The sequence below is a fragment of the Adiantum capillus-veneris genome, chromosome 9 (genome assembly GCF_014529385.1).
Source record: "Adiantum capillus-veneris isolate H3 chromosome 9, ASM1452938v2, whole genome shotgun sequence".
Classification (NCBI taxonomy): Eukaryota; Viridiplantae; Streptophyta; class Polypodiopsida; order Polypodiales; family Pteridaceae; genus Adiantum; species Adiantum capillus-veneris.
This window is the reverse complement of record NC_140939.1, coordinates 66003516-66031352: the sequence shown is the minus strand read 5'-3', so window position 1 is coordinate 66031352 and position 27837 is coordinate 66003516. Positions and strand designations below refer to the sequence as shown.

General features: G+C 40.9%; 1 protein-coding gene across 1 annotated transcript in view; it reads left to right on the top strand.

Moving 5' to 3' along the window:
* The first annotated feature begins 12616 nt into the window (after positions 1-12616).
* LOC147450596 (single-stranded DNA-binding protein, mitochondrial-like) overlaps positions 12617-27837 on the top strand; it is a 100574-nt gene continuing 85353 nt past the window's right edge. The window contains exons 1-2 of the mRNA XM_086519765.1: positions 12617-12764; positions 12860-13029. Coding sequence (XP_086375891.1) covers positions 12719-12764; positions 12860-13029 — 216 coding nt within the window. The 5' untranslated portion in view covers positions 12617-12718. The remainder of the gene's footprint in view (positions 12765-12859; positions 13030-27837) is intronic.

The window sequence follows — 27837 nt, the reverse complement described above, 5'->3', positions numbered from 1 at the left end:
TCTGCAATGGAGATATTTAGGTTATCCCTTCTCCAAATAAAACAAAGATCAAAGCTACCATTCCAAGGGTTGTGTAACAAAATTGAGAAGTTCAAGAATTGTATAGAGGACAAAAATAATCCAGTAGGAGTATCAAAACCGTTTCCAAGGGTTGGTCCAATTATGAGGCAGTTTGGATATATAGATATGATTTCGTTGTGAAAGGATCTATTATTAAGGCTAAGAACATCATTCATATATCTATAGGTATGAGTAAAGAGGGAAAGTTTGTGGTTTATATTTTTGTTTTCCATGGTTTTAAGAAACCATTTATACTCAAAGTAAGCTAAGTATAGGTTACACATAAGGGGTGAGCAGCAAAAGCCCATTCTAATGCCAAGGCTTTGGTTATAGCAACTGCTAGAACAATTATAAAGAAGCCATGAAATAAGTCATATAACTTACTCTTTCCGAAGTGATCAGAATGTGTTGTGTTAGCCTTTTTAATCCATTTGGGTTTATTTGCAAGAGAAATGTGAAAGAGACCTCTCAGTTTTATTAAATGCGATCTTGATCGTCTTTTTCAAAATGTTTTTTAACCCAATATCACCATTGAGGCAAATGTTTTCGTAACGTTGAGTGATATCAGCAGAGAAAAGATGGAAAATTTGTTTTGGGAGGTTGAGTGTTACTTTTGTAAAGTTTTTAACAAGCCAATATGTCCCTACGATTTTGAGAAAATACAAATTAGCTAGAATCTGGAGAGATTCTTGCCAAGAATAGAGGTGCTCTCTCTCTCTCTCTCTCTCTCTCTCTCTCTCTCTCTCTCTCTCTCTCTCTCTCTCTCTCTCTCTCTCTCCCCCCCCTTCGCCCTTGCATGCGATGTGTTGTTTTCTGCAATTGTGAAGAGAAGGCCCCATTTTTTTGACAATTTTCTCCTCTTTGCCATTTTTGGATGCTTAGTCGAGGGTTGTTGGAGAAAGAGGGGGATTTCCACAAGGAGATTTTAAACTTATACACAATAGAACATGACAATTCAAAAGACAACTGTATTTAGACATGGGACAAGGAATAGCACAAAAATGACTCGGTCTTTGATTCATTTTTGCACATTAAAGTGATATCATTCTAGTGTTTTTGTACAAAGGATAATCAGGAATAATTGACTCTAGAGTGAAAGGGGTTAGGTACATCAAAGTCGGACATTAGCTAAGCCAAAAGAGATCCTAAGTAAAGATAGATCCTCACCTGCATCCATGTAAATCATATAACAGATTCATTAGTTTTGAATACATATTACAAGTGTCAACAAACCCTATTAGTTGTTATCTATGTCCTACTTACAACCTTTTTAACTTATACCTAGCATCCAAGTAGTAAAAAATAGTTGCGAGTAACCATTCTCAAAACCATTACTTATGACACTGTCACTTGTCACCATCAATTAAGTGCAAAGTGTGTTTCTTTTAACTCCTTTTAAATTTGTTTTAGCTTTTGAATTAAAGGTCACCACTCCTTCATATCCAAGTGAGATTATAGGTTATAAATAAGGTAAAAAGTTTCCCCCCTTTTTTTAAGGACCTTATATATCTTTAATTAAAAGAATTAAGTTCTGATTAGAAGGCCATTACCCCCTCTGATCCAAGTGTCTCACCAAAACTTTTGTCCCATGGATTTTATGTTTATGATGTTTTTTTACCAAGACACTTATAGCTTTCAAAGGTACATGTTTACTAGATGTATCACAGTCACACTATCTCAAACCAACTAGCGCTACCCAGACGACTTGTGAATCTAAGTGTTCAAAGTCCGTCAAAGTAATAAAAAAGAGAAAATCATTTATGTAAGTTTTTAGGCATCCCTATTGTGGAAGTATCTCAGATTATACAAGAAATTTTTTAAAAAACTCTTTGGTTTTATCAAAACTCAATTTAGATCAAAAGACCAGAAGTCGTCCGACTGTTTTTCCATATTTTAAACATAGATTTGTTATCGAAGATTACTATAATATAAGTGATCAATAGTGTAGCCATAAGACCATCTAGCGGCAATTTTTGTAGGGTTTGTACAAGCCAATGAGAACCTAGAAAATAAATGGTTTTTTATGAATGGGTTTTAGAATTAATATTTTTCCTAATCATAATGAGAATAGAACTTGCTAGGCTGAGATTGTAAAAAACATAAATTAGTCTTTATATTCATCACTACAAACCATAAGAGTAGTACGTTTTAAATAATACACTACCTATAGCATGTAGTAAAAACTACTTTAGGGTTTCAATAGCTAACATCTATGTAATCAATTCATATGTTTAGGTCATTGCTAACCCAACCCTAGGTGAGTTACATGCTGCCATTCAAACGAATAGCACCAGAAGTTTCTTTGGTTGAAAAACTCATGCCTTTGAAATCACGAAAAGCAGTGTATGGTTTTAAACAACATAGTATTTTACCAACAGTTTAGCTCGAGCTTGTGAATGGCCAACAACTCCCACATTTTTAAAACCATTTTCATGAGAAAGAGCTCACATTTGTTTAATCAATCTCATTTACAAACTGAGAAGAGGTAGAAAAAAACCAGGTGATGCACCATATTTTATTACCAAACAGTGACAGATGAAAGCAATAATATTAAGCTAATATCAAAGATAAATACACTTTATATCTCTCTTTTTTAAAAACCAGTAAGCGAACAATATACAATCAAAATAGACCTGGAAGTATTTCATCAAAGTGCTCAAAGAACCTCGTTAACAACCAGTCCATGCAGCAAATCTCAAAAGCTCATCTCAAGATAAAAAAACCCGAGAACAGTTCGACCACGGTCAATAAGGAGAAAACATTACTATAGAAGTTAAGCCAAAGTAACTAAATATGGCACAAATAAAAAAATTTGCAGTAACTTTTATACACCATGCATGATTTATCACCGACTTGAGATGCATCGCCCTGCTTGACCAGTTCCATTATGCACAGAGTTTTAGCAATCCACACCAACAATATGCTCAGAAAAAGAAAATCCCTCAAACTTATTTTCCAGAACACACACAACACAAACATGGCTAAGTGAGGGGCAAGAGACCCTCACCCCTATTTATAGTAGCACATGGAGGTCATGCCATCAAATTTGTGAGCAGAGTATCCCTCAGACATTGCTTACATGATCGCCTCAAGGACCAAGAGAGTTAGCTACACACACCAAGTATTAGGGGTAGATAACAGAGGCACGGTGTGGAAAGAGAAAGAGAAAGACATAGGAGATACCATACTGTGAAGTAGGCATGGCATGAAGCAACAAGAGGAAGCCCCATGCTCGAATATCATGCATATTAAACTACTTGCAGAAGGCTAAGGTGATGGTGTAGGGGAGAGTGAAAGAGGGGAAAGGGGGTTTCTACTACTGTAAGCATTAGTCCAACGTTTCACCACCTAGCACGCCTCGGGGGAAGAGTATCAAATAAAGATTGTGTACCATGTCATGGCAGGGTATTCAACCCCTTTAAAAAAATATTTAAAAGTTTGTTCACACCTAGCTTAGAGGTGGGTTCCAGTAGCTATTGTGCCAAAGCAAGGATGGTGATAGTCGAGGTTTTAGCAAAGCCACTAGGAGAGTAATAACTTTAGTATATATATTTTTAATTGATTTTAACCCAACAATATAACCCAAGGTTCACTCCCCGGAGGAGATGTTTGACAACCTCATTACCATTTTCAAGTTTAAATGGTGTAGAGAGGGAGGCATCCTTAGAGGGGGGGCTACAATGTTTCAGCCGTGAGTCCCCACTATAATGTTTAATGGTAGAACATCCACAATGTGGTGCAAAACAAGTTGTAATCTCAAAAGTTTTTTTCAAAGTTTTAAATCCACAAATGGAGGGCTTTTCTTTTAACAAGGTCGGATCTAATTCCAAAAAGGTAAACCATAGTAGAAAGTGGGGTGTGTGTGTGTGTGTGTGTGTGTGTTTGTGTAATCACTCAAAAACTAAAACTATGTATGATGGGTTTTTTTATTAACTTGGAGAAGGTGTGAGAAAACTCTTGTGGACATTCTCAAACTCTTTCCAAGTAGACTTAGAGATGCTACCACTTCAACTCCATAAAGAAGCACTCATGTCACCAAGGTGTCAAAGAGGTTTGTTTTTTTAGATCGTGGAGGGAGCTTGTGGGTAGCAAAAAAAGCAATGAGGTATATGAAGGGGAAGTACAAAGCTTAGAGGAGAATGAATTCATGGGCAACAAGCAACTAGGAAAGGAGGAGTAAAAGGTGCTAATCATGAGTACACCGATGGCTGAGTTGTGCAACCAAGGGGCTTCTTATGAGTGGAGAGTCAACCAATTCATAGAGAAACCCAAATATGAGGAAATGGGGAGAGACTGCATGCATAAAAAAGGGAATATAGCCTTTCTTTGGCCTTTCAATAATGTTCTTCATATATAAATACATGGAACTGATGAATAGAATTTTTTTTTAAAAAATCTTCTTCTTTAAACTAGATTATGTGAGGAAAGAGTGAGATATTGAAGTTTTATGAGAGGTCTTTCAAAGTAAGAGTGTTCTCCAAGCTATAAAGAGGCCATTCTGTGTGTGTGTCCATGTGCTCCCCCCAAGTGTTATCAGTTTTTGGTGCCTTCCATCAAGGATCTGCATCAGCAAGGGATTGCACTCAAGGAAACCTTTGAGATTAAGCTACGATGATATTGAATCATCCAATGTTCTTTTCGAAGGAAGAACTAGTGATGTGACTTCAAAAAATTGAGGTCTATATGTTCTCTCTTATTTTGTTCCTAGACGACGTGAAGATGGTGGCTTTCCCTCTTCTCTTGGAGGATCATGCCAAGCTATGGTATAATGAGCTTCAAAAATAAATCAAAGAAAACTCAAGGAAGCTTTCAATACAAGGTTTGGAAGACATGCTATGTCATCAAAAATTGAAGAGAAGCTTCAAAGTCTATGTGAAGATGTTAATGGTGTTTATGCGGCTTGTGATGGTGAGGTTGGGAGGCTTTGGGATAAATTAGTGGCACTAACAAGTGTAGTTCAAGGAGGATCCTTCAAATTTCATAGGTTCTTGGCATGTCTTCATCCTGAAGTAAAAGAGAAGCTTGAGCTAGAACATGTTGATGCCTACGATAGGGTGGTAGAGCTAGCAGCCATCAAAAGTCGCAAAATCAAGAAGAATGTGGATAGAGGTATGTTGGATTTTTCTATTGAGACTTCTTCTCAAATGCATGGGCATTACTAAGAGGAAAGAGTACAAGGTACATACAAGGTCGAGAGGAAGTTTCCAATCTAGGTGATCTATCCAAAGCTATGCAGGAGTTTTCAAGGGAAATGGAGGAGATAAAAATCAATATAATTGGGAGAGGGAAACCCAAGGAGAGGAACTAAGGAAGAGGAGGAATTTAAGTTCAATATGGTAGGTGCTACAATTGTCATGAAGAGGAAAGAATCAACCTTCAAGATCAAGGAGGCAACCTCTTCAAGCACCATAAAAGAAGAGAGAGAGAGAGAGAGAGAGAGAGAGAGAGAGAGAGAGAGAGAGAGAGAGAGAGAGAGGGAGAGCAAAATTTGCATGTGATTTGTTTGGACAATGAAGCTCTAGGTAGTTTTGGTTAACAAGAGGGCAAGAGGAGGGAGAGAGAAGGAATCTCGCAAGGAGCAAAGGTACCCTAGAAGGAACGACAAAGAGGTGGAGAAACGTTCCAAAAGTAGCAAGAAGCAAAAGAGGCTTCACATCCATCAATCGGGTTCCCTCTTAAGCCACAATATGGAATAATAAAATCTCGTAGAAGATGTTTGTAATAAAAAATGTTCTAGCACTTGTGGTCAACTCCTATCAATTAACTAATCCCAAGTGAAGGAGGCTATGGTCGAAGAGTTTAAGCACAAGGCTAAGCTCTAAGTATAAGAAGATTACTAGACAAGCTCTCATGCTCAAGGTATGCATTCCTGTAGATATGGTTCCAGTGATTGAGGCATTTATGGGCAAGAAGAAGCAAGTTCAATATTATGCGGATGGAGAAGCAGAGATCTGTGTGATGGCGGAAGCCACCATGCAAGAGATTGGAACTAAAATCTTGGTCAAAGTAGATGTGAAGATGAGGATGGCCAACCACAAGAAGGGAAAGTTCTATTGTATTACATAGGATGTGAAGGTATTTGTTTTTTGGTATTGAATGCTTGGTAAATTTCTTTGTCATGGAGGTTGGTGTTCATGCTTATTTGGTGTTTTTAGGAAGACCATGTCTTATGGCCATGCATGCCAAGAAAATTTAAAAGAAAGGAGCTCTCTCCATTTGAGATAGAGCTAGAACAAGGACCATTGTGTACAACATGCACATAAGGAAGTGCTAATGAGGACCAAGGTAGCCTTGAAGAAACATCAAGTGAAGATGTTTCTCAAGAGGATAGTGAGGAGGACTCTACATCAGATAGCAGTAGCTCTTTGGAAGGGGAATGATGTTAAATCAGCATGGATCTTTATGGAACCACCTTGGATGCCATGGAGAGGTCGATAAAAAGGAGGATTCTCAAAGTATATGTATTTTTGAAGATTTTAGTGGCTCTACTCATATCAACATAAATAAAATGTTAAGAGATAATTTTTTAGTTAAAGAGGAGATGTCACTATGTATGCCAAAAAAAATTCTAGGCTTTTTGACTAGCTACTATAAGGATTTGAGGGGAGTTAAAGGGGTGGAGCATACCATAAAGCTCAAGGAGGGATCATTTCCTTGGGGGGGGGGGGGGGGGGGAGCACTAAATGTAAACCCTCTATATCCCATGCATTCAAGGGGTATTTTAAAAATCCCCTAAGTATAAATTTTATTGTTTTACCCCTCCTCTCCCCCCCCCCCCCCCCCCCCCCCCCCCCCCCCCCCCTTTATGTACCACTATTTATAACAAAAGTATCCCTTATGTATCAAAATTTTTACAGTTCTCTTTCCATTCTTGCTTTCTCTCTCTTTAGTAGCCAAAAATCCCCTTATGCATTACATGTTTGTAACCCTACAAGAAACAATCAACCCTTAAGTTTTACTCATGTGCTATTGTACATATGTTTTAGTGACCAACTCTGAGAGCAATTCCAAAGGTACAAAGGCTTCGACATCTCTCCCTTATGAAATTAGAGGCTCTCCACCAACAGACAATGAAATTTTTTGAATCATATATTATTTTTCCTATCATAGAGTCAAAGTGAGTCTCCTTTACAATTATCATATCTTAAAAGGATGGAGTATCGAGCTATGAGAGGTACTCTATCGTGGATGGCTTCTCTTGATACTGTCATATCACTATTGTATAAGAAGATAAGTTAAAGACAACCTTTATCACTCCATTGGGATTTTTTTCTTATAATATAATTCCATTTGGACTAATGAATGCTTATGCTATCTTTCAGGTTGGATCAATAGTTTTGTGAGGCGTACATGGGCAAGTTTATAAGGGTTTTCATAGATGACATTGGTTGTTTTAGTTCGATGGTTACTCATAACCTTAAGCTTGAAGCATGTCTACAATTCCTTGATGAAGAGGAAGGCCAACTCAATCTCAAGAATTTTAAGTTGGACAATTTCAAGACTGCTTTAGGAATGAACTACCACCTAGTTTACCACTATCTAGACCAAAAAACCATAAAATTGATATCATTTTTGGAATTGAACAACCATGTCATGCACCTTACGTGTAAATCCACTTACACACAAAGAGAAACATACAAATCCAATAATTGCTACATAGGGGACTTATCAGGTATAATAGTTCACCATATGGAGCACCTATTCTAAGCGCAAAGAAGCAGAATGGTACCTTCCATATGTGTATAGACTACACAATTTTGAATAAAATCACAATAAAAAAAACAAGTTCCCTATTCATTGGGTACTTGTTAGACAAATTGAAAGGAGCCACTCTCTTTACGAAACTTGACTTCAAATCAAGATATCATCAACTAAAAATGGTACAAGAGGATATTTACAAAATTGCATTTAGAACTCAAAACCATTTGGGTTAATTAGTGCACCTACTAGTTTTGCACGTATGATAAATCCCATTTTCATTGATCACCAAGATTTGGTGATTGTTCCCTTTGATGACATATTGGTTTTTACTAAATATGTGAAGAGCACCTTACACATGTTTTTGATTTGTTGCAAAAGGATAAAATGTATTTTAATTCTAAAAAGAGTTCTTTCTTTCAATTTGAAATTGAATATTTATGACATGGTGTCCAACGATGGTATTCATGTAGATATTAAGAAAATTGAGGCTATCAATTCATGGAAAATTCTTAGAAATTTGTATGAGTTGAGATCATTTCTTAAATTCTGTACTTATCAGAGGAAATTTGTCAAGAAAATTTTGCATACAAGTCACATTATCTCACATTTGTTTTGAAGAAAACCACACCTTATGTTTGGACTAAATTACATGATTGATTTTTTCAACCTTTGAAAGAGTTGTTGACCAATGCACCTATTTTAAGATACCTAATTTTCCTCTCCATTCTTTGTCGTTGTAACGGATGCTAGTGGAAGAGGTATATGTGATGCACTTATGTAAGATATCACCCAATCGCTTTTGATAGTCAAAGATTTAAACCTTCTGAAACAAAGTGTAGCACTGATGACAACGGACTCATGACAGTCATGCATGCACTTAAATTTTGGAAAAGAATATTTATTGGGTGTTGATTTTTTCATTAAATGGATCGACAAAGCATAAAATATATGCTCTCTCAGCATTTAGTGTCTAACAAAGACATATTAAGTGGACCCTTTTTATAGAAAAAAATTCATCCTACTATTTAGTACCAACATGGAAAAGAAAATGTCCTGGCTAATAATATTAATAGAAGACCCTCTCTTAATAATATTTCTACCATTGAAAGTAAATTATTTGCATCCATGCCTGATGCATATGCACAAAATGATGAATTAAAGACTACATGGTTGCTTATGAATGAGCATGCCACACATTTGTTTTTGGAGTACACCGTTCAACACCAATTTTGTATTTCAAGCAGGAAAAGCCTTATGTTACACAATCATTTCATGTCATGATCATTAAAGAATTGCATGAACACAATATGCTAATCATTGAGGTTCTGTTACCACTTATTAGAATTTATGCCATAATTTCTTTTGGCATACTATGCACATTGATATCAAATAATATGTTAAATCTTGTATTGCGTGTATAAAGATTAAGTCAACCATAGGTAAGAGATTATGTCTCTTGCATCCATTGCCTATTCCAAAAAGACTTAGGGAACGTGCTTCGACGGATTTCATGATTGGTTTTCCCCTCATTGTACATAAGTACGATATGACTTAGACAGTGATTGATGGTTTCAATAAATGAGCATATTTCATTCCATGTAACAAAGATCTCATTGCACATCAAGCTGCTCTCTTGTATTTGAAATCTAGTTTTTACATGATGGTTTACCTAAAGTTATAAGTCTTTATCAAGATTCAAAGTTTTGTAGTGCATTTTGGACCACTCTTTTGGAAAATCTAGGTACTACACTTTAGCAAAGTAGCTAATCACATAATTATTGATTTGTTGAAAGCATAAGTGTATTCACAACAGAAAAAGTAGGATGATTACTTACACATTTTGCAATTTTCATATAACAACACCACTCACTCTACGATCGGAAAATCACCTTTTGAAGTTATGTATTGATGTCTCATTTACATTCACTTCCTACACCAAATACTTGATTGTTTAATTTTGTTCCAATTACTAATGATTTTGCTATTTATTTTCATTCCATTTATGCTAATGTTTGTGCTGCTATAAACACTCACAAGAACAATATACCAAGCATGCAAAAAACACCACAAGAATCATGTTTTCAAAGGAGGAGGTTATGTTTAGAATTGAAAAGCATTAAATTCAAAGTCTTGACACTAATGCTTTTGTTAAACTTGCTCTTTGCTTTTATGAGCCATTCCTCATCTCATATATGATCAATAATGTTTCATTTGAACTTGAGTTTCCTTTTCTATGGCGCCTACACAATGCATTTCACATTAGTTTATTGAGACCATTTAAAGGATCCCTACCATCTCACCTAGTCTATGATGAACCACCCTTGCTTGTTGACCCAAGAAGAAAGACTTGTACTTGATACCATAGTAGATCTTGAAACAACCACTACTTGCATTGGCATAGTTTACAATAGATACCTTTCAACATTTAAAGGTTTCTCTAGAGAAAATTCCCGTTGGATGTCTGAAAATTCTTTTGAGATTTTCATGATTTTCCCCCCTGCTTTCATCACTCACTGGCTAGTTGATTTCTCTTATAAGCAATTGAGGACAATTGCTATCCCTAGTGGATGAATGTTATGATTTTTTCTACCCTATTGAGTGATTGAATTGGGATACTTGGAAAATCACCATGCTAGTGTGGTTTAGCATCAATATTAAATAGGAATACCTGGACTTGTTTATACTTGTATTTTGTTATTGTGGTTAGTGGTTTAGCTAAAATATGGATGATTGAATGGTAGATTGGACCTGAAAGAGGCTTGTAGAGCAGTGTCACATTTGTCACGGTTGCTCTCATGGTTTCCATTCAATATTTTAGTTTGTACACAGCTTAGCCCAGTGTAAAGAGACTTGTGCCGTGCACTTTGGGGGCTATGATTAGGCATGTCTATGTTTGATTTGGAAAGCTTGAAAGTGATGCTTGATTGTGTGTAGAGTCTCCATGGTTTTAGAGTAGTGGTGTTTCTCCCTCCCAAACTGACAAGAATATACATGGCGAAGAGTCAAAATTGTGGTAGCTCTAAATCATATTTTAAAATTATACCCAATCACTAGCCACAATGCATGATGCTTTTAATCTCTTTAAATAGTCCTATCATGCCTCTTGACATTGTATGACTAAAGATGGCAAAATTGCAACACAATTTCCTAGACAAAACCATACACACTCTATCCTTACAAGTCTCACAATGCATATGAAATACCCTACTTCATGACCATAAGGTCAAACACCCAAACCGGCATTAAGCTAAGAAGGAAATCAAATGTCGATAAGGAAACCACTCTTGTCTATGATTGCAAATTAATTTTCATATTTAACCATATGTATGAGTTTCTCATGATTGAAGATGTCATTGGTTTGCTGCAAACATGCAAAGGAAATCAACTGACAAAAGACATTTATGTATTTATTTGTTGCATTGGCATTGACATTCATAAACATGTTGGAACTCATGTGTGACAATGTCCCCATGTTGGGTGGAATGCATTGATTGTGATGATGTTGCCCAACAAGCCTTTAACTGAATGGAATAACCTCTAGGATATTTTCAATGTATGCAAAGCTCATGCAAAGCAAGGGTTCAATCCATATGAAATTCCTATTGCTGCATATTGAAGCATACGGCATCGTGTACAATTTTGTTGTAGTCTCCTTCTTTTGGCATAACAACATTTGCACTATTGCTCTCCCAGGCTACCAAAGGTTACCTTGAAGCATGTCTAGAAGGAAATCACTCTTTGGTGCATCATCGGCTTACTATGCTCATTCAATTGCGTGGACGAGTTGCTTTATTAGGATATAGTTTTAGATATTTTTTGCTACTAGTAGGACTATCGACCGTGGTTTGAGTAATCGAGGAGTGGTTTTTTTTGTTGTTCTTTTGAAAATCCATAGGGGCTAAGTCAAAGAGTTGAGTAGAGTCTTGATGGGAAGTCCTCTATTAATTCATCTCTTGCTCATCAGCTTGGTTGACTTGCTTTTTACGAGAGGCCATGATTAAAGATGTCATTTGTTTGCTACAAAATGTAGAGGGAACTAACCTGTGAGGTGACATAAGAGATTTAGGTATCTTTTTTTCATATAGCTCTTGAAATTCATAAACATATTGGAAATCACATGGTCCCACATTGTAATGCATTGGCCTTGGGGATGTTTCTCAATAAGTGGATGGATCATCATAACGTCCATTTATAGAACTATCTTATGTCAGGGTTTGCTAGAGGAGCTCAACCAACACTTTTGGAATCTTCCAAAAAATGAAGCTATATTTTGTTGCCTTTTTGCAATCTTGTACAGTTGTGGTGGCCCAAACATTACATTCTATGTGGGTTTGCAAAGTCCAAATTTTACGTCTTGGCTAAGAAGTAAGTGTTGTGTTGCATCAACTTTCAATAGGGGATGTTGCCACATATAATACGAGATAAGATTTTCAATAACAGGTAACTCACTTATGTTTTGCATATCCTACAATGCATATCCTGCAAACATGTCCATGGAACCAAAATCTAGGTTGATAGAAGAGATTCATGTCTACATCTGTTATAGTGGCCTAGACAATCGTACACATGTTGGCAATCGTGCTCTCCCATTGCTGGTGGAATGTACTCATCTTTGACATGTTGCCCAACAAGCCTTCAATTTGATGGATAACCATACTGTTGATTCATGGAACTATCTTATATACAAGTTTGGAAGCTCTGGGCAGTTTTTCTTCCATTGTGAGTTTGCAAGAGTATTGGCAACTCTTGCGTACTATAAGATCTTATTTGGTGAAAAACGGCGGAGCATTAGGATTGATGTGCTTTGGCTATTTAAATTTTGGTAACAATTGTGTGTGTGTGTGTGAGAGAGAGAGAGAGAGAGAGAGAGAGAGGGAGAGCAAACAAGGCACCCTACCAACAAATGGATCCCAACACTTTTGAAAGCCAATAAATTGTGCCGCCGTAAAATTGATTCATGCACGGTGTGGCAAGGCGAGCTGGCCTGTGGAGACGCACCCATGGTAACGTCCAGTCTGTCTTTCGGATTTGTAGCATCGGGAGTTCATTCTTTTATGAAGCAGGGCTTGTTTTCGTCTTCTTCCCCTTGGCTTTGCAGGGATAGCGAGGAGGTGCACGTCTTTCAGCTCCTCTTCCAATGGGTCTCTGAATGAAGATACCTACAAGCAGAAACAAACAAAGCCTGGCTGGGATTCCAGCCAGGCTGTCGTTGCTGACAAAGATAAGGTCGACATCCGTCGTCAACCCCCTCTCCAGTCCCTCCATAAGGTGTGCCTCTCTCTATTTTTGCACACATTAGTGCTCGTTCTGTAAAATTTTGATCCAAAATTTCCTGTTGGACAACTTGACAATTTTTGGAGGAGGTTCAGCTGCTTTGGGATTCTGTTCGTCTTGACATGCTGCAAACTCGTTCAGTAGTTCAAACTCATTCACTTCAGTGCATGAAACTTTTTCACCAGGAAACAATACGATAGGAGATTGGAGACGAAACAGCACCATTGACTGCTAGAAATGGAGGAGAGTAGGATCGGTTTCAATCTAAAACATATCCAACACTATATAACGACGGGGGTTCATGTTTTGATAGGTGCTGTTGTGTGTTGAGAGAGCAGAGATGTTGCCTCATTTTGCCAACACACTCACACACATACACTGTATACACACACTTGTCCGTGGATTTACTTGATGGTTTCAAGGGAAAGAGAGAGAAGCATGAAAGCACGATTTCCAAAGTTTGTGCTGGCCTTCACTTCATCGATTTAATTTTTTTAATAGCGTTTGTTCTTGTGTTTTTTGGCACTTTTAGCCTTGCTCTTGGGGGTGTGTATTGTGGTGTCTGGGTGTGTGGAGCTTGCTTGTTTGCATTGTTTGTTTTGTTCTTTTGGTTTCCATGCTTTGATTCTGAGTGTACGTTGACATCGTTGTTGTCAAGTACCACAACATCTAGAAGCATTGTAGCAGACTTTGTGCAATCTAAAGCAAATACCTTTCTAACAGTAGAGAGGGGGGCCTTTGGAGGGGGGTTTGGGACCCCATTTGGTGTCGTCTTTTCTCTCTCTCTAGCACTCTCACTCACAGTTTGCATTCCACTCTCTTGTTTTGGTTATTGCACATTCTCTCAGTAAGTCTAGGAAGGCTCTCCCTTCCCATCGTTACAAAGAACCTTGAGCACCATTGATCACTCATCCTGAGCCATATACCATCATTTACTTTTGCTGCACATTACAATAAATACCTAAAGCCAAAATAAATATTGGGATCACATCGGGCCATTCACTTGAGATACTATAACTTTAACATCCTCTTTGTAGCTCATAGTGGATAGAAATAGTGAGACCTAGTTGATGAAGAAGCTACCATGGACACTCCGGCAACAGCTATCATGTTGGATACGGCTCTGATTTGCTATTATCGTGTCACCTTATGGGAATGCCATCGTCAGGTGCAGCGGAAGTGTTTAAGGGTTTAGATCTACTACTCCGCACAAACACAAAATTACTTCACTTGAAAGAGAAAGTGAATTGAACTGAATGAAAGAGAGAGGCGCATAGAGAGAGAAAAGAGAGAGGACACAGGATGTCGTGTCCCAACCACCCTCAAGGGCCTCCTTGCTCTGTTGCCAGAGCAAGTACTTGCTTTATTACTTGCACAATGCTGATACAATGATGCTAAATGCTGAGATGCTAATGGGTACTTGATGTAGATACTTCGTAGTACTACTGGAAAACTGAAGACAACAGTCGTTGAACGTTTACATCTCATTTAAATCAAATCAATCACAGATATTTCATTCCAAATCTCAGACCATGACTGCCAGTAACGTATTTAATAATCACATCTAGATCCATCCTAGACCTCATTAATGTCGGATGAACTAATTCTTATTGCGATCATGTCTATAGAGATTCTCAAGACCATGATTCCTTGCAACGTATTTAGCAATCGCATCTAGATCCATGTAGGACCTCACTGATGTCGGATTAACTAATCCTTATTGTGATCATGTCCATAGTCTCGCAAGACCGAAATGCTGCAGCCATTTCATCTCGCAAATCTGCAGTCAGACACAGAGAAGGGCCCTAAAGGGCACCTGAGAGCACCCAAAAGGGTTGAGAAAAATCCTTTACACCTAGAGGAAGCTACATGACTATAGAGAGAACCAAAACCTAAGAGTAAAGATGGCTTGAAAGGACCCGACGTGGAAATACAAGCTCACCCCGATCCCACTCCCTATCACATGTCCGTGGGAGATATCGAGACCAACTGTATGAATTTAGAGAGAGGTCCAATTGGTCTCCTTATAGAAATTTGAAATGTAGATCAAACTACATTCAAGAATCCCCATTTGTGAACTATGAACACGTCACGTCCAAGATTCTTCAAGACAATGAACTTTTGAACACACCTTGCCCATAATCCAGCCAACAACAATGGCTTGTATGCACAACATCCATAGTGTTTTGTATATGACATGTTGGTTCTTTGCCAGTTGCAATGTACTTTGAAACTCCAACACACGGGTCCAAACATCTATGACTTGAACTCAGATGCACATGGCCAAATCAAGTATCGGAAGCACCACTTGCCCCTCTTTGCCACTCATGCGCCTCTCTTTGGCTGAAGCATGTTGCAACATCAACCACTGGACTAAAATGCTGGAGCTTTTGCTAGTGTGGTGACACCACACCAACAGACTCGGTTGAGTCCTTTGAAGAATCATTGTCAGTGTTGTCCTCATCAGGCTTGCCTTTACCCTTGTCGTGTAGAGAAATGACCACGCTTTTCACAGTTGTAACAATTGCTGGACTTCTGTTTAGTTCTTGATGTAGCATGTGCTGGTTCATCACTTTTCGAACTCGAGCCTTGCCTTGGGATAGTAAGACAACTTCCTCAATAAAAAAAAAGCTGAGATCATTAAAATGCAGATTTCCTTCACGATTTGCAAGCATAAGCCTTTGCAACGATCTCGTACTCCTCAGGCAACTTGGTAGCAAGGTAGCTAACTGAGAACTAGTCAATGGACTTCCCGTACCCGAGAGTTGATCATGCATGATCGAGCTTCAAACTCCAGGAAAAATGACTACATGGAAGAGGCTTCAAACTACAGAGAAAATATTTTTCTAACAAGAAGGGTGATTGCTTGCATCATAGAGGATCGATCAAAACATATCCTGGAGCTTTGGCCACATCTCAGTGGTAGTTATGTGCCGCGGGAGAGATCTCCTCTGTGAGTGCCTAAACAAGGCAAGCATGATCTTCTCATTACTCGCATCCCCATTGAAGAAATTCGTCATCTTGAAGTATAGTCCACCTATTGTTGCCAGACTGTACAGGTCTCGTCTTAGACCCGTCGACAATGCCCACAAGCCTTTTTGTAAAAACCATCAATTATCAATAAGCATAATTATCGCGGGTAAGCTTGTCATGGTGTTTGAACACTATCTCTGACGAGTCTGTAGAGTAATCTTCTTCACTTGTGAACCACTGTAACAAACTTGGACACTCAACGTCAAGATTCTACCGCGACGCAACAGAGATTCACTTCAAAATAGTTCACAATTGATTCAACACGGCCCCGGAGGAGTTCCGTGCCTAGAGTTATTGGCCCCAAAGATTGTCGTCCCTTTCGATATTTCTTTGTATTAATCTGTAACTCAAAGTACAAGGGAGTGGGAGGGTTCTCATTCCCAGACTCTGCGTCCAGATGCTTTGAGGAGTGGGAGCCCAAACCACTTATTTATTCATTACAAGGGATGCCAAAAGCAGAGCCCCAAAAGCTTCAAGATTAAAAGCTTCTTTTAAAAGCAATTCAAAATAAAGCAACTTTATCCAAAAATCTCTTCAGCAAATAGCGTAGAATTCATCTGCTTTTTCCTAGCGCAAAAGGCGGAATTCCGTACGCTCAGCCACGTCAGCATGTCAGCGCTTTTCCCGCTGCAAATGGCGTCGCAAATCACAGGAAGCTGTACACTGCCATGTCACCCCTGTCTCCGCGGGTTTGCTACCAGCCGAGGTGTGTGGGTGTGTCCTCTGCTGCCCCACATTTGACACGTCACCAATTTGTGACATACCCGCGTCTTGAAAGCATTGTAATCGTCCTCGATTACGCCTGCAAAACAGACAGAGGCCATAAACTGTCTTAGCAGACACTGACTGTTAGTACCGACACTAGGAACACATATCTAGCACATGTACCAATCGACAGTCACATCACAGGACATCACTTGACATCATAGGACATCACATGACAAATCACATTCAAAATTCATTCGAATCTCAGACCATGGTTAATCGACAACGTATTTAGCAATCGCATCTAGATCTAGATGCCCGATTAACTAATCCTTATTGCAACCATGTCTATCGAGATCTTTCAGACCAAAATGCTGCAGTCATTTTGGCTATCAGTTCCTGCACTTAGACAAGTCAAGAACAAATCAATATCATATCATTGGGAATTTAGTTCATAAAGTCATATAGCAGAATACTTTCAGCCCACAGTATCCCTGAAACTTAAAAGAGACATCAGTGACTTTAGTATAAAAAATCGGAGCAATCTGTTGACAAAGGAGTGGAGCGACTATCCTCTTGTGCATACCCGCTCCACCAAATTCTGCCCAAGCTGAGTTTGGGGTTCGATTTGGAATAGAGTATCCTAAACCAAATGCTTTAAGGTAAAGGTTCACAATATCAGGAGTATCTGCCAGGTCCTCCATCCACTTTGCATCCGATGCGGGATTGTCACGTGACACATCCAACCTTGTGTCTGTGGACAAGCTACAACATGATCAGGGTTCAGTCAGTCCAGTCAGTCTAGATTAGAAGTGATCTGGCACTTTTGTAAGTCTATTCGTAGACCGTGCATGCCCAGACACTTAGTGTAGATGCATATCCTCTGGTTGCACACAGCATGATCATAAGCATTCCCATCAGAATCCATTAGAATCCTTCAGGGGAATTTTCTAGTGCATTTAGCCTATTTTACCTATTTTTGACATTTTTCACTTATTATTTTTAAGTGTCTTTTGTTTGAAAGTAGGTAGGGCAATTTTGCTAAGTTTGTATATAAGCAAACTAGAGCTAGCACTAAATGGCAGAAGAGGCAGCAGGAGCACCTTGCAGGCAACTTCTCAGCAAGACCAAGCCTTGGTGGTTTCCCTCCAAGCAAAGATCCCCATCACTGGCGTTTTCCAACAAGCAGTCATCCCTAGCATTTTTGATCCCTCATCGCCCAGCCCTCTCAGCGCCTGGTGATTTTCAACAGATCTCCACCGCAAGCATACCCCCATGCCTAGTGTTTTTGATCAAGCCATCGCCAGTAGATTTCCAGTCTAGTGTTTTTGGTACAATAGCGTTTTGGACAGCTTTCAGCCTTGGTGATTCCAAGCAATGAAGACCAGCAGATTCAGCCCCTAAAGAGTAGTAGATTCAGCCCGGTAAGAACCTCAGTTTTCAGCCTTAATGAACCTCAGTTTTCAGCCCTAAACCTGCAGATTTTCAGCGTCAAAGACCCACAGAAACAGCCCCCAAAATCAGCGTTTTTGGACTATAGCAGATCTCAGCCCATAGCATTTTTGGACAGCAGTAGAAAGATTGCAGATTTCAGCCCTTATGTCGGTGTCGTCATCCCCGTCGTCGTTGTTGACATAGCCTAGACTTGCATCAGTCTCATGTATACTGTTTATACCAGTTTGTGCAATCATAAGTAGACTACTCTCGCCGACGAGAGTGGGGCCTTCGGAGGAGGGTTTTACAACGTCTCTAGTGTCGTATCTCTCTTCTCTCTGTATCTCTCAGTCTCATTCACTTGCACGCATAGTGTCCATTCACTTTGTTTCTGATCATAGCATTCTCTCATTAAGAACAGAAGGCTCTACCTTCAATAAGAACAAAAGGAACCTTGAGCACAGTTTGGAGCACTCATCTTGAGCAAAGCGCAAACATTCATTCCGCTACACCTAACAGGGATAGTTTTTGAATTTAACCAAGAACCGCCTTATCATTTTACCTTTTACCTTTCTATCTTTATGTGCCAATATCTGTTTTGGAACGAGTATCTCCTCGTTTTCCTCCACTTCGGGTTACTCATCTGGCTCCCCATCCTCGGGCACATCGCCTTTAAAAGGCTTCAGGAGACTCACATTAAAAGCATTGTGAATCCTCCAAGTATCGGGCAGCTTCAGTCTAAAGGAGACATCATTTATCTTTTAGGAAATCTGGAAAGGTCCATAGTATCTCATGCTAAGCTTCTCCTTTTTCTTTCTCAGGTGAGCCTTTCAAAACGTAAGAGCACCCAATCGTTCTCCCTCTTGTCTTTCCTGATATTTTTCCAAAGCCTCCCGGACCTTGGCAAAAGCGTGTCCAAGTCCTGTGTGTACTGGTCGGCTTCAAAAATCTTATCTTTCGTGCTTAGGAAGGGTGGAACCTTCGTAGCACCTTCAATAATCTCAAATGGCGCCTTCCCCGTCGAAGAGTGAATCGTGTTATTGTAGGCAAATTTCACCAAGGGCAAATACTTATTGAGTCTTCTGATTCAAGCTGTAAGACTTCAATAAATCCAGTATGCTGAATTTGCAATTTCTGATTGCCCATCTGTCTGCGGGTGGAAAAGATGACGAGAACTGTAATCTCGTGCCAATGTTCTCCCAAATAGCCGTTCAAAACAAACTTGTGAATCGGGGATCTCTGTCAGAGACAATTGTCTCAGGCATGCCATGCAATCTAAAAATCTGGGCAATGAACAGTCTCGCTAAGTGATTCGGCTTGACTGTCTTCTTTACTGGAATGAAATGAGCTTACTTGCTAAATCTATCAATAAAAGTCCAGATACCATCGTGCCCACTCTGTGTTCTCGGGAGATCGAAAATGAAATCCATTGCAATACTTTCCCCGGGGGGGTGGGGGGTTGGGGGGGGGGGGGGGGGTATGGGTAAAGGCTGTAACAATCCCTTTGCTTTATGCCTGTCAAACTTGACCTTCTGGCAAACCAAGCAACTGCGTACAAAATCGTCCACGTCCTTCTTGAGTCTCGGCCAAAATAAGTATCTCTCTACACCTTTCAAGGTGGTAGCAATGCCGCGGTGACCCGTAAATGGTGGACAGTGGCATTCGGTTAAAACCTTTTCTTCATCAAGTAGCCATCCCGAATGGAATATCCCGTACTATATCCGAGTGAAAATTTTTGCAAAATCTGTATCTGTGGCATACTGATCGACCATATCCTCGAAGCTCCTATGATGTATCGCGGAAATAGCGAGAATCATCGGCTTCCGGGACAAAGCATCTGCCACCAAATTCTTCTGTCCTTGCACATGGACAATCTGGAAGTGAAACTGTGACAGGATGTTTGCCCACTGCGATTGCTTTTATGATATAGCTGCTTTTTTGACAAGAAGTAGCGTAAACTTTGGTGATCTGTGAAGATCGTAAAATCGGCTCCGAGTAGGTAATGTCGCCACTGAGTAAGAGCCTGGATAACCGGCAAAAGCTCTTTCTCATATATCCGTGCTATCAATTCCGGCCTTGAGAACAATCGGCTCTCGTAAGCAATGACATGGCCTTCTTGCATTAAGACCGCACCCAGACTACGACCACAAGCATCACAATATACTTCATACGACTTCTGCAAATCTGGCAAAGTCAAAACTGGTCCTGTAGTCAATTTCTCTTTCAATGTTTGAAAGGCAGTCACCTTTGTGGATCCCCACGAGAAAGGGACTCCTTTCTGTGTCAACATATGCAAAGGGGAAGCAACCTCTGCAAACTTTCTAATGAACTGCTGATAGTAAGAACATAAGCCCAAGAAGCTTCTAACTTCATGGACATTCTTCAAATTGGGCCAATCACGGATAGTCTGTATCTTGGCGGGGTCCATCTGCACTCCTGCTACTAAGACGACGTGTCCCAAAAAGTGTATCTCTGGCAGGAAAAATTCACTCTTCTTTGCATTGATCACCAACTTGTGATACCGCAATGCCTGAAAGACCTGTAGTAGATGTTCTCTATGTTCTGCCCCATCCTTGGAGAAGACAATAATGTCATCAAAGAGAGTGCCCACAAAAGATCTATACTCTCTTAATCTTGTCCATCATTCGGTTAAAGGTCCTTGGAGCATTGGTAAGCCCAAAAGGCATCACCAAAAACTCGAATAAACCGAAGGTCTTCCGAAAAGCTGTCTTTTAGACATCTCCCGGCGCGATTCGGATCTGATGATATCCGCTCTTCAAATTGATCTCGCTGAAACAAGAGGATCCCTGTAGTCGGTCTAGAATATCATTGATCCTTGGAATCGGAAATCTGTTCTTGATGGTGATTTTGTTGAGAGCTCTATAGTCAGTGCACATTCTCCAAGATCCGTCTTTCTTCAAAACCAACAACACCGGAGAGCAGTAAGGTGAAGTACTCGGCTTGCTAAGACCCTTTTCCAAGAGGTCTTTCACTTGGTTCATAATCTCTTCATTCTGGGCTCGGCTCACACGGTAAGGTGGCCGGTTCGGTGGTGTTCTTCCATGTATCCGATCAATGATATGATCCTCAAGACGAGCTGGTGGCAACTCGCCTGGCAGGCCCTCAGAAAAGCAATCGGCATGAGTGTGGAGAAAATCTTGGCGTTCTTTTTCTAGATCAGACATATTTGTCATATGATCATCATTCAACTCTTTCAAAAAGATAGAGTAAACAAACAGACTGGATTTCATTAATTTTGAAACGGTCGAAGCCGATACAATAGGGACAAACTCGCCCTTAAGTTTCACATCAAGTACAATGGTTCGGCCCTTTTCTGTAGTCAAAGTCGCTTTTCTCGCCCGATAGTCGACCACGTTGTTGTTCTTATGGTACCAGGGAATTCCCAGGAGGACATCACAACCTTCCAAGGGCATTATGTAGAAGTCCTCGTGCCCCAAATACCCTTGACAATGCAACCGAAGTTTGCCAATGATAGATGTAATGGCTACGTCCTTGCCAGGTGCCGCTAGAACTGCCTTTGCTTGTGGTTCCATCCGATTGGGTGTAATCTCAAGCCCGCGCCGCCAATTCAAGTGAAATGAAGTTGGCCTTGGCTCCTCCATCAAAGAAAATCAGGGCTTCTTGATCTTTCACTTTGCCCCAAGCTCGGCAAAGTTCTGTCCTCTCATCAATCGTGCTTGGGTCAAGTATCCATGCAATCTGGAACCAGTCGTGCCTCTCATCTTGCCTTTCTGTCCACGTTCCTCAACTGCTTTTGAACTCTCTGGCCTTTCTTCATCTTGTTCTTTCTGTGCCTCTTTAGGGCACTTCGCGGAGGGGTGTCCTTGTTCCCCGCATCCAAAACACTTCCTCTCTTTGATGTAGTTGGCTCTCTCCCGAGGAGTGAGCCGGGGTCGTGCATCCTTATCTTTCTGTTCTTGGGGGCTCTTCTTCTTTCTACTTTCATTTTTAGAAGTCTGCTCTGTTTTCTGCGTCATGATCTCATCTGTGGGGTAAGTCAAACTGCCTGAGTGTATGGCAAAGCCCCGTTTCGTATGACTCATCAGTTCTTGAATAGAATCAGACTTTTGCTCTAAGCAGTGATCTTGGATCTCCCTAGGAAGTGCGCAGCTAAACTGCTCAATCTGTTCTTTAAACGAGATCTTCTTAAATGAAGAAGCGGGTAGAAAAGAGCTCCAAAATCTCTCGCAATATGCGTCCAAAGTATCTTTCTTGGTCATCCGAAGATGGTTCCAAGCAGTTCGTATGTCTCGTTCGTACTCCCGAGTCAACCAAGAAGAAATAAAAAGCCTTTTAAATCTAAGCCATTTAACTGGCGCTTTCTTGTTCAATAGAAGAGTGGACCACCACGTTCGAGCATTTCCCTTGAAGTAAGAGGTAGCCCCCCGAATCTTGGAGTGCTTTGAGTAATGCCCTCCAGAGAAAGCTATATCAAACTGCTATATGAAGGCCAAAGTCCTCAAAGCATCTTGGAATTCAGAAAAAGTGTAAAATTTAATTGACTGTCCACCTTCTTTAAATTCTCGAACTTTCTTGCTTTTATCCTCGAGAAAGTCATACTGGTTGGCTTTATAAAAATGCTTCTTTTTGGCGTAAAATCTGTGATCGTCAAAGTGAGAACTATCTGAAGACGAGTCCTCTGTAGAACTGTCAAAAACTAGGCAAAGCTTAGGCTTCTTTGCCTTTTTCTTGCCCTTTCCGAAGCTTTGTTTTTTGCTTCACTTTTTCTCTTTCTTGTCTTCTTCGCTCGAGTCAGAAGAGCTAGAAGAACTGTCAGAAGAAGAAGAAGAAGAAGAAGAAGAAGAAGAAGAAGAAGAACTAGTTAATCCTTCAAATCGCACATGCTTCTTCTGCTTTTGTGCCGAGGCAAAAGTAGATTGATGACCCAAATAACCCGGGAAATGAGTTCCTTTCTTTTGCTTTTTGTCGTGCTTTTTGGCTTTGTTGGTTGCGTCAAAAAGCTGTTTAATCCGTGTATCCACCACCTCTTCCAATTCTTGCTCTGTAAACATCCTCGGAGTAGGAGGTTTCTTGAGTGCCGGTTTAAGGGTGGTTCTGTGGCCTTACGCCACTGATAGTGCACTTCGTTGAAGGATGTCTGAGTCAAAAATTTGACAAATTTCGGATCCTTTGCAAGATTGATCATCATCTTTGTCGCATCGTCAACCGATTGTCGAAGCGCCATCTCTTCAATCTCCGCTTGAGTAGGCCGAGGCGGGCCGTACTCGTGAGAATCTTCTTCGTGATCTCTTCCCTCATCCCCAGATGCAGAGGAAGTCGATTGATCTTTGTTTGAATCCATAAGTGTCGCGAGAAAAGGATCGAATTTCCCAGTAGAAGAGAAATCGGCCGCGCTTTGATACCATTGTAACAAACTTGGACACTCCAAGTCAAGATTCTACCGCTTGCGCAGTAGAGATTCACTTCAAAACAACTCACAGTTCACAATTGATTCGACACGGCCCGACAGAGTTCCGTTCCTAGAGATATTGGCCCCAAAGATTGGCGCCCCTTTCGGTGTTTCTTTTTGTATTAATCTGTAACTCAAAGTACAAAGGAGTGGAAGGGTTCTCACTCTCAGACTGTGCATCCAGATGCTCCGAGGAGTGGGAGCCCAAACCACTTATTTATTCATTACAAGGGATGCCAAAAGCAGAGCCCCAAAAGCTTCAAAATCAATTTAAAATAAAGCAACTTTATCCAAAAAGCTCTTCAACAAATAGCGTAGAATTCAGCTGCTTTTGCCCAGCGCAAAAGGCGGAATTCCGTACGCTCAGCCACGTCAGCGCTTTTCCCGCCGCAAATGGTGCTGCAAATCATAGAAAGCCGTACACTGCGACGTTAGCCCTGTCTCCGCGGGTTTGCCGCCAGTCGGGGTGTGTGGGTGTGTCCTCTGCTACCCCACATTTGACATGGCACCAATTTGTGACAACCACCCCTTAAGTGGGTCACAAAAATCGCAGACCAAATGGTAGAACCTTTTATAATAATAAGAAACGCTCACACGGAGAGTATCGAACATGGGTCAATTTGGCTTAAAGGCATCCACATCGGATTCAATCACTTTCCTGTGAGAAGTGGCAACAGAAGATGGCCCAAAAGAGTGGCAACATGTTCATAATCCGTCAGATCCAATGGTAGACAACCACCACCTCCGAATGTGGAACCTTCAAGAGAGCAACCCCATTGTAGTGATCTCCTACACGTGCAATGTACGTGCAGATGGAGTCTCATTGGGCAGGAGAGGGAACAGTAGGAGAGATGTCTAGCAAAAACGCAAAGGCACAGGAAAGAGGGAGGGTGATCTGGCAAAATGGCTAGAGAAGAAAAACACTAGAGAGAGACTACACGAGGAGACAAAACACTGTAGAGAGAGAGACAAAACCTTGGCAAGCTTCTGATAATGCACTAGTACAATACGACTAAACGTGGCGCTACTGATAATGTACTAGTATAATGAGACTAAAAGTGTCCCCTCCTCCCAAAAGAAAAAAAAAAAGAAAAACCTACCACCACCACTGAAACCGGCCTGTTCAATCCAAAAAGGGCGGTAGACTTTACTTTAAACCTTGATTTAGCTTTCACCCATTATTAGTCGTCTATTTTACCTGTACTTTCAAGACACATCAAAGGGGAGAGGGATACAGGCTGCTAGATTGCACCTGTATGAGTAGACGGACACCAGATTGGCCCCTAACTTAGGCGCCCCTTTCGGTATTTCTTTATTGTTCAAAAGAGGGAATAAACGCTGTGGTTCCTACAAGCTGCCCCGCACAAACTCGGCTGAATTTCCACTGTTCCAGCCCGATTTCGGCAGCATAACTGTACTAGAACCTTTCACGGTCAGTATTCCCACGCATTGACTGACTTTCCCGACGCCTACGGGCACTTTGCAAAACCTGGCGAGAATCTGCAGCACGCTGAATTCTCTGTTTTCAGCCCTGAAAATGCGCCAGATCACCTGTACAGCGGTCCCCTTGCGTCCCCGAACCTCCTGGGGGTATTAGGGTCCGTTTAGGGCCAAAACCCTAAACCTGCAAAAATACACAGCAGGCTGTAATTCACTGTTTCGGGCTCCGTTTCGCGTGCCGGTCGCATCCCTAGCAAGTCCTCGAGCTCCCGCACCTGTAGGGCTACTTGCCCTTTGAATCGGACGGGATTTCTGGCGTGAAACCTCTCCGAATTCACCTGTACCTGCGGGGGGATTAGCCGCTAGCTAATCCAGTACCTGTGCAAGAGGCTCTTGCCTCGGCAATCGCGCATGAACCCACACAACTGTACATTGGTCAAATGAAAAGCCCACTAGAGGGGCATAACATACTGCCAAAGGGGAGAGAGAGGGCAGTGCGTAGCGTGCAGGGCATCACTCCTGGCACCGCACTGTGCATAAGAGGGAAAGCAAGCACTCCATAGCTCTTAACCTGTGACAGAGACTTGCAAAATGAGCCTCCCAGCTATAAATCACGTTTTTGCCTTCTCTATAAGTAGTAAACTGGCCTCAGAGTGCCAAGTGTCACTCATTTGTGCATTTTCCCGCTTTAGACCCTCGGGTCTAAAAATATCTCACCTGCAGCCTCTGTTGACTTGGCCACAGAGTAACAAAATGATCCCCATGTCAAACTGCACGTAATGACGCGAAGACATTTTCAGGTCCCAAAATAGCAGTTCCCTAAATTTTAGGAGATGCTGCCATTATATCTTTCTAGGTCATCCGACCCTCTTTGTACACTGCGGCCACATCCAGAACTGAAATGTAGCCTCTGTAGCAAAGGATTCCACTTTGGCTAGTCAATGACCCCACTTGGCTAACCATAGTCCTTGTCCAACCTTAGTGCTCTCTTGCCCTCAGGCCTGGACTCCCTCTGGACAGTTCCACACTAGCTATGCAATGCAGGGCAGTTAGATTTCCCGAGGGGTGTTTCCAAAAAGTGAAAGTAAATAGATAATAAGAAAGAAATCAACAAAAAGGATAGATAGTAGTCACACGCTGGTGACATACCCCCCTCTTGAAATCTCAAACGTCCTCGTTTGCATCTATGTCGTCCATGCTTACTGTCAACACTGATGTATTCAACACCTGTCGACACATGTATGACACATACATGCTCATTGTCAACCCTGGTGTATTCAACACCTCGTCGACTCATGTATTGCCTGCGTGTGAACCCTGTCCCAATGACATAGTGGTAGCTTCGCACTCTGCCATTGCTTTGAGTCACTAACTTTCCAATGACAAAATGGTAGCTGCACATTTTGCCACTGTCTTATAGTACACGTTGGATCCCGTAACACTTTCGAGCATACCCAAACCGACAGTTTAAGAATGCAGTTACACATGTACTCTTCAATAGAAGCAATCACTGTATCCTTGACAAACTGACAAGAAATACTCACTTCTATAGCACTAACCAAACTTTTGGACATTTCATAAGAGCAATTGCCAAACTGACAATCTGTACAGCTCTAACATTCATGTAACAGGTATTTGATTTGAGCTCACTTTAAATACCATGTACATCATTTGTTTCAAAAGCCATTGTCACACTGACAATCCATGTAGCTTTGAAACTCAAGGGGTCAAGGTAGGTTGCAAATCGAAGGCTTCCAGGTAAAGTGATAACACAGTTGGTGACTCTGCAAGTTCACCTTCTTCCATCCACTTAGCATCCATTGGTGGATAGTTTCTGAACTTTACCAAGTAACGCCTAGCAACCTTGCCTTTCACTTTCCTTTCTTTGTGTGCCAAAATCTGTTCAGGGACCAAGATTTCGTCAAGTTCCTCGACTTCCGGCTGATCTTCAGCTGGCATATCTTCTGGCACATCACCCACATAGGGTCTGAGAAGACTCACATGAAACGCATTGTGAATCTTCCAACTGTCAGGCAATTTCAGCCTATATGCAACATCACTGATTATGTCGCACACTTGAAAAGGCCCATAGTAACGCATGCTGAGCTTTGGAAACAGTCTTTCCTTGCCCTTCATCTTCTTTAACCTTGCCTTTTCAAACCGTAGAAGCACCCAATCACCAAGTGAATATACCACTTCACGACGGTGACGATCAGCTGCTTTCTTTTGCTTTGCCTGAGTCCTTTCTAAGGCCACTTTGACCTTCTTATACATTTCATCCATGTCCTGAACATACTTATCTGCTTCAAATATCTTGTCCTTTGTATGCAGTATGGGAGGAACTTTCTTGCCACCTTCAACTATCTCAAAGGGTGCCTTGCCAGTTGATGAATGCACTGTATTATTGTATGCATACTCCACCAATGGCAAATACTGCTCCCACCTTCCTTTATGCTCTGACACATAGCACTTCAGCAGATCTAGGACAGTAGAATTTGCCTCTTCTGACTGCCCATCTGTTTGAGGATGAAATGACGAAGAGAATTTGAGCGTGGTGCCCATATTCTCAAACAAGCCTCTCCAGAACAAACTAGTCATGCGTGGATCACGGTCGCTAATAATCGACTGTGGCATGCCATGATACTTGAAAATATTGCTCATAAACAAGCGTGCCATCTGATCTGGCTTTATCTTCTTCCTGACAGGAATAAAATGAGCCTGTTTGCTGAATCTGCAAATAATGGTCCAAATACCATCAT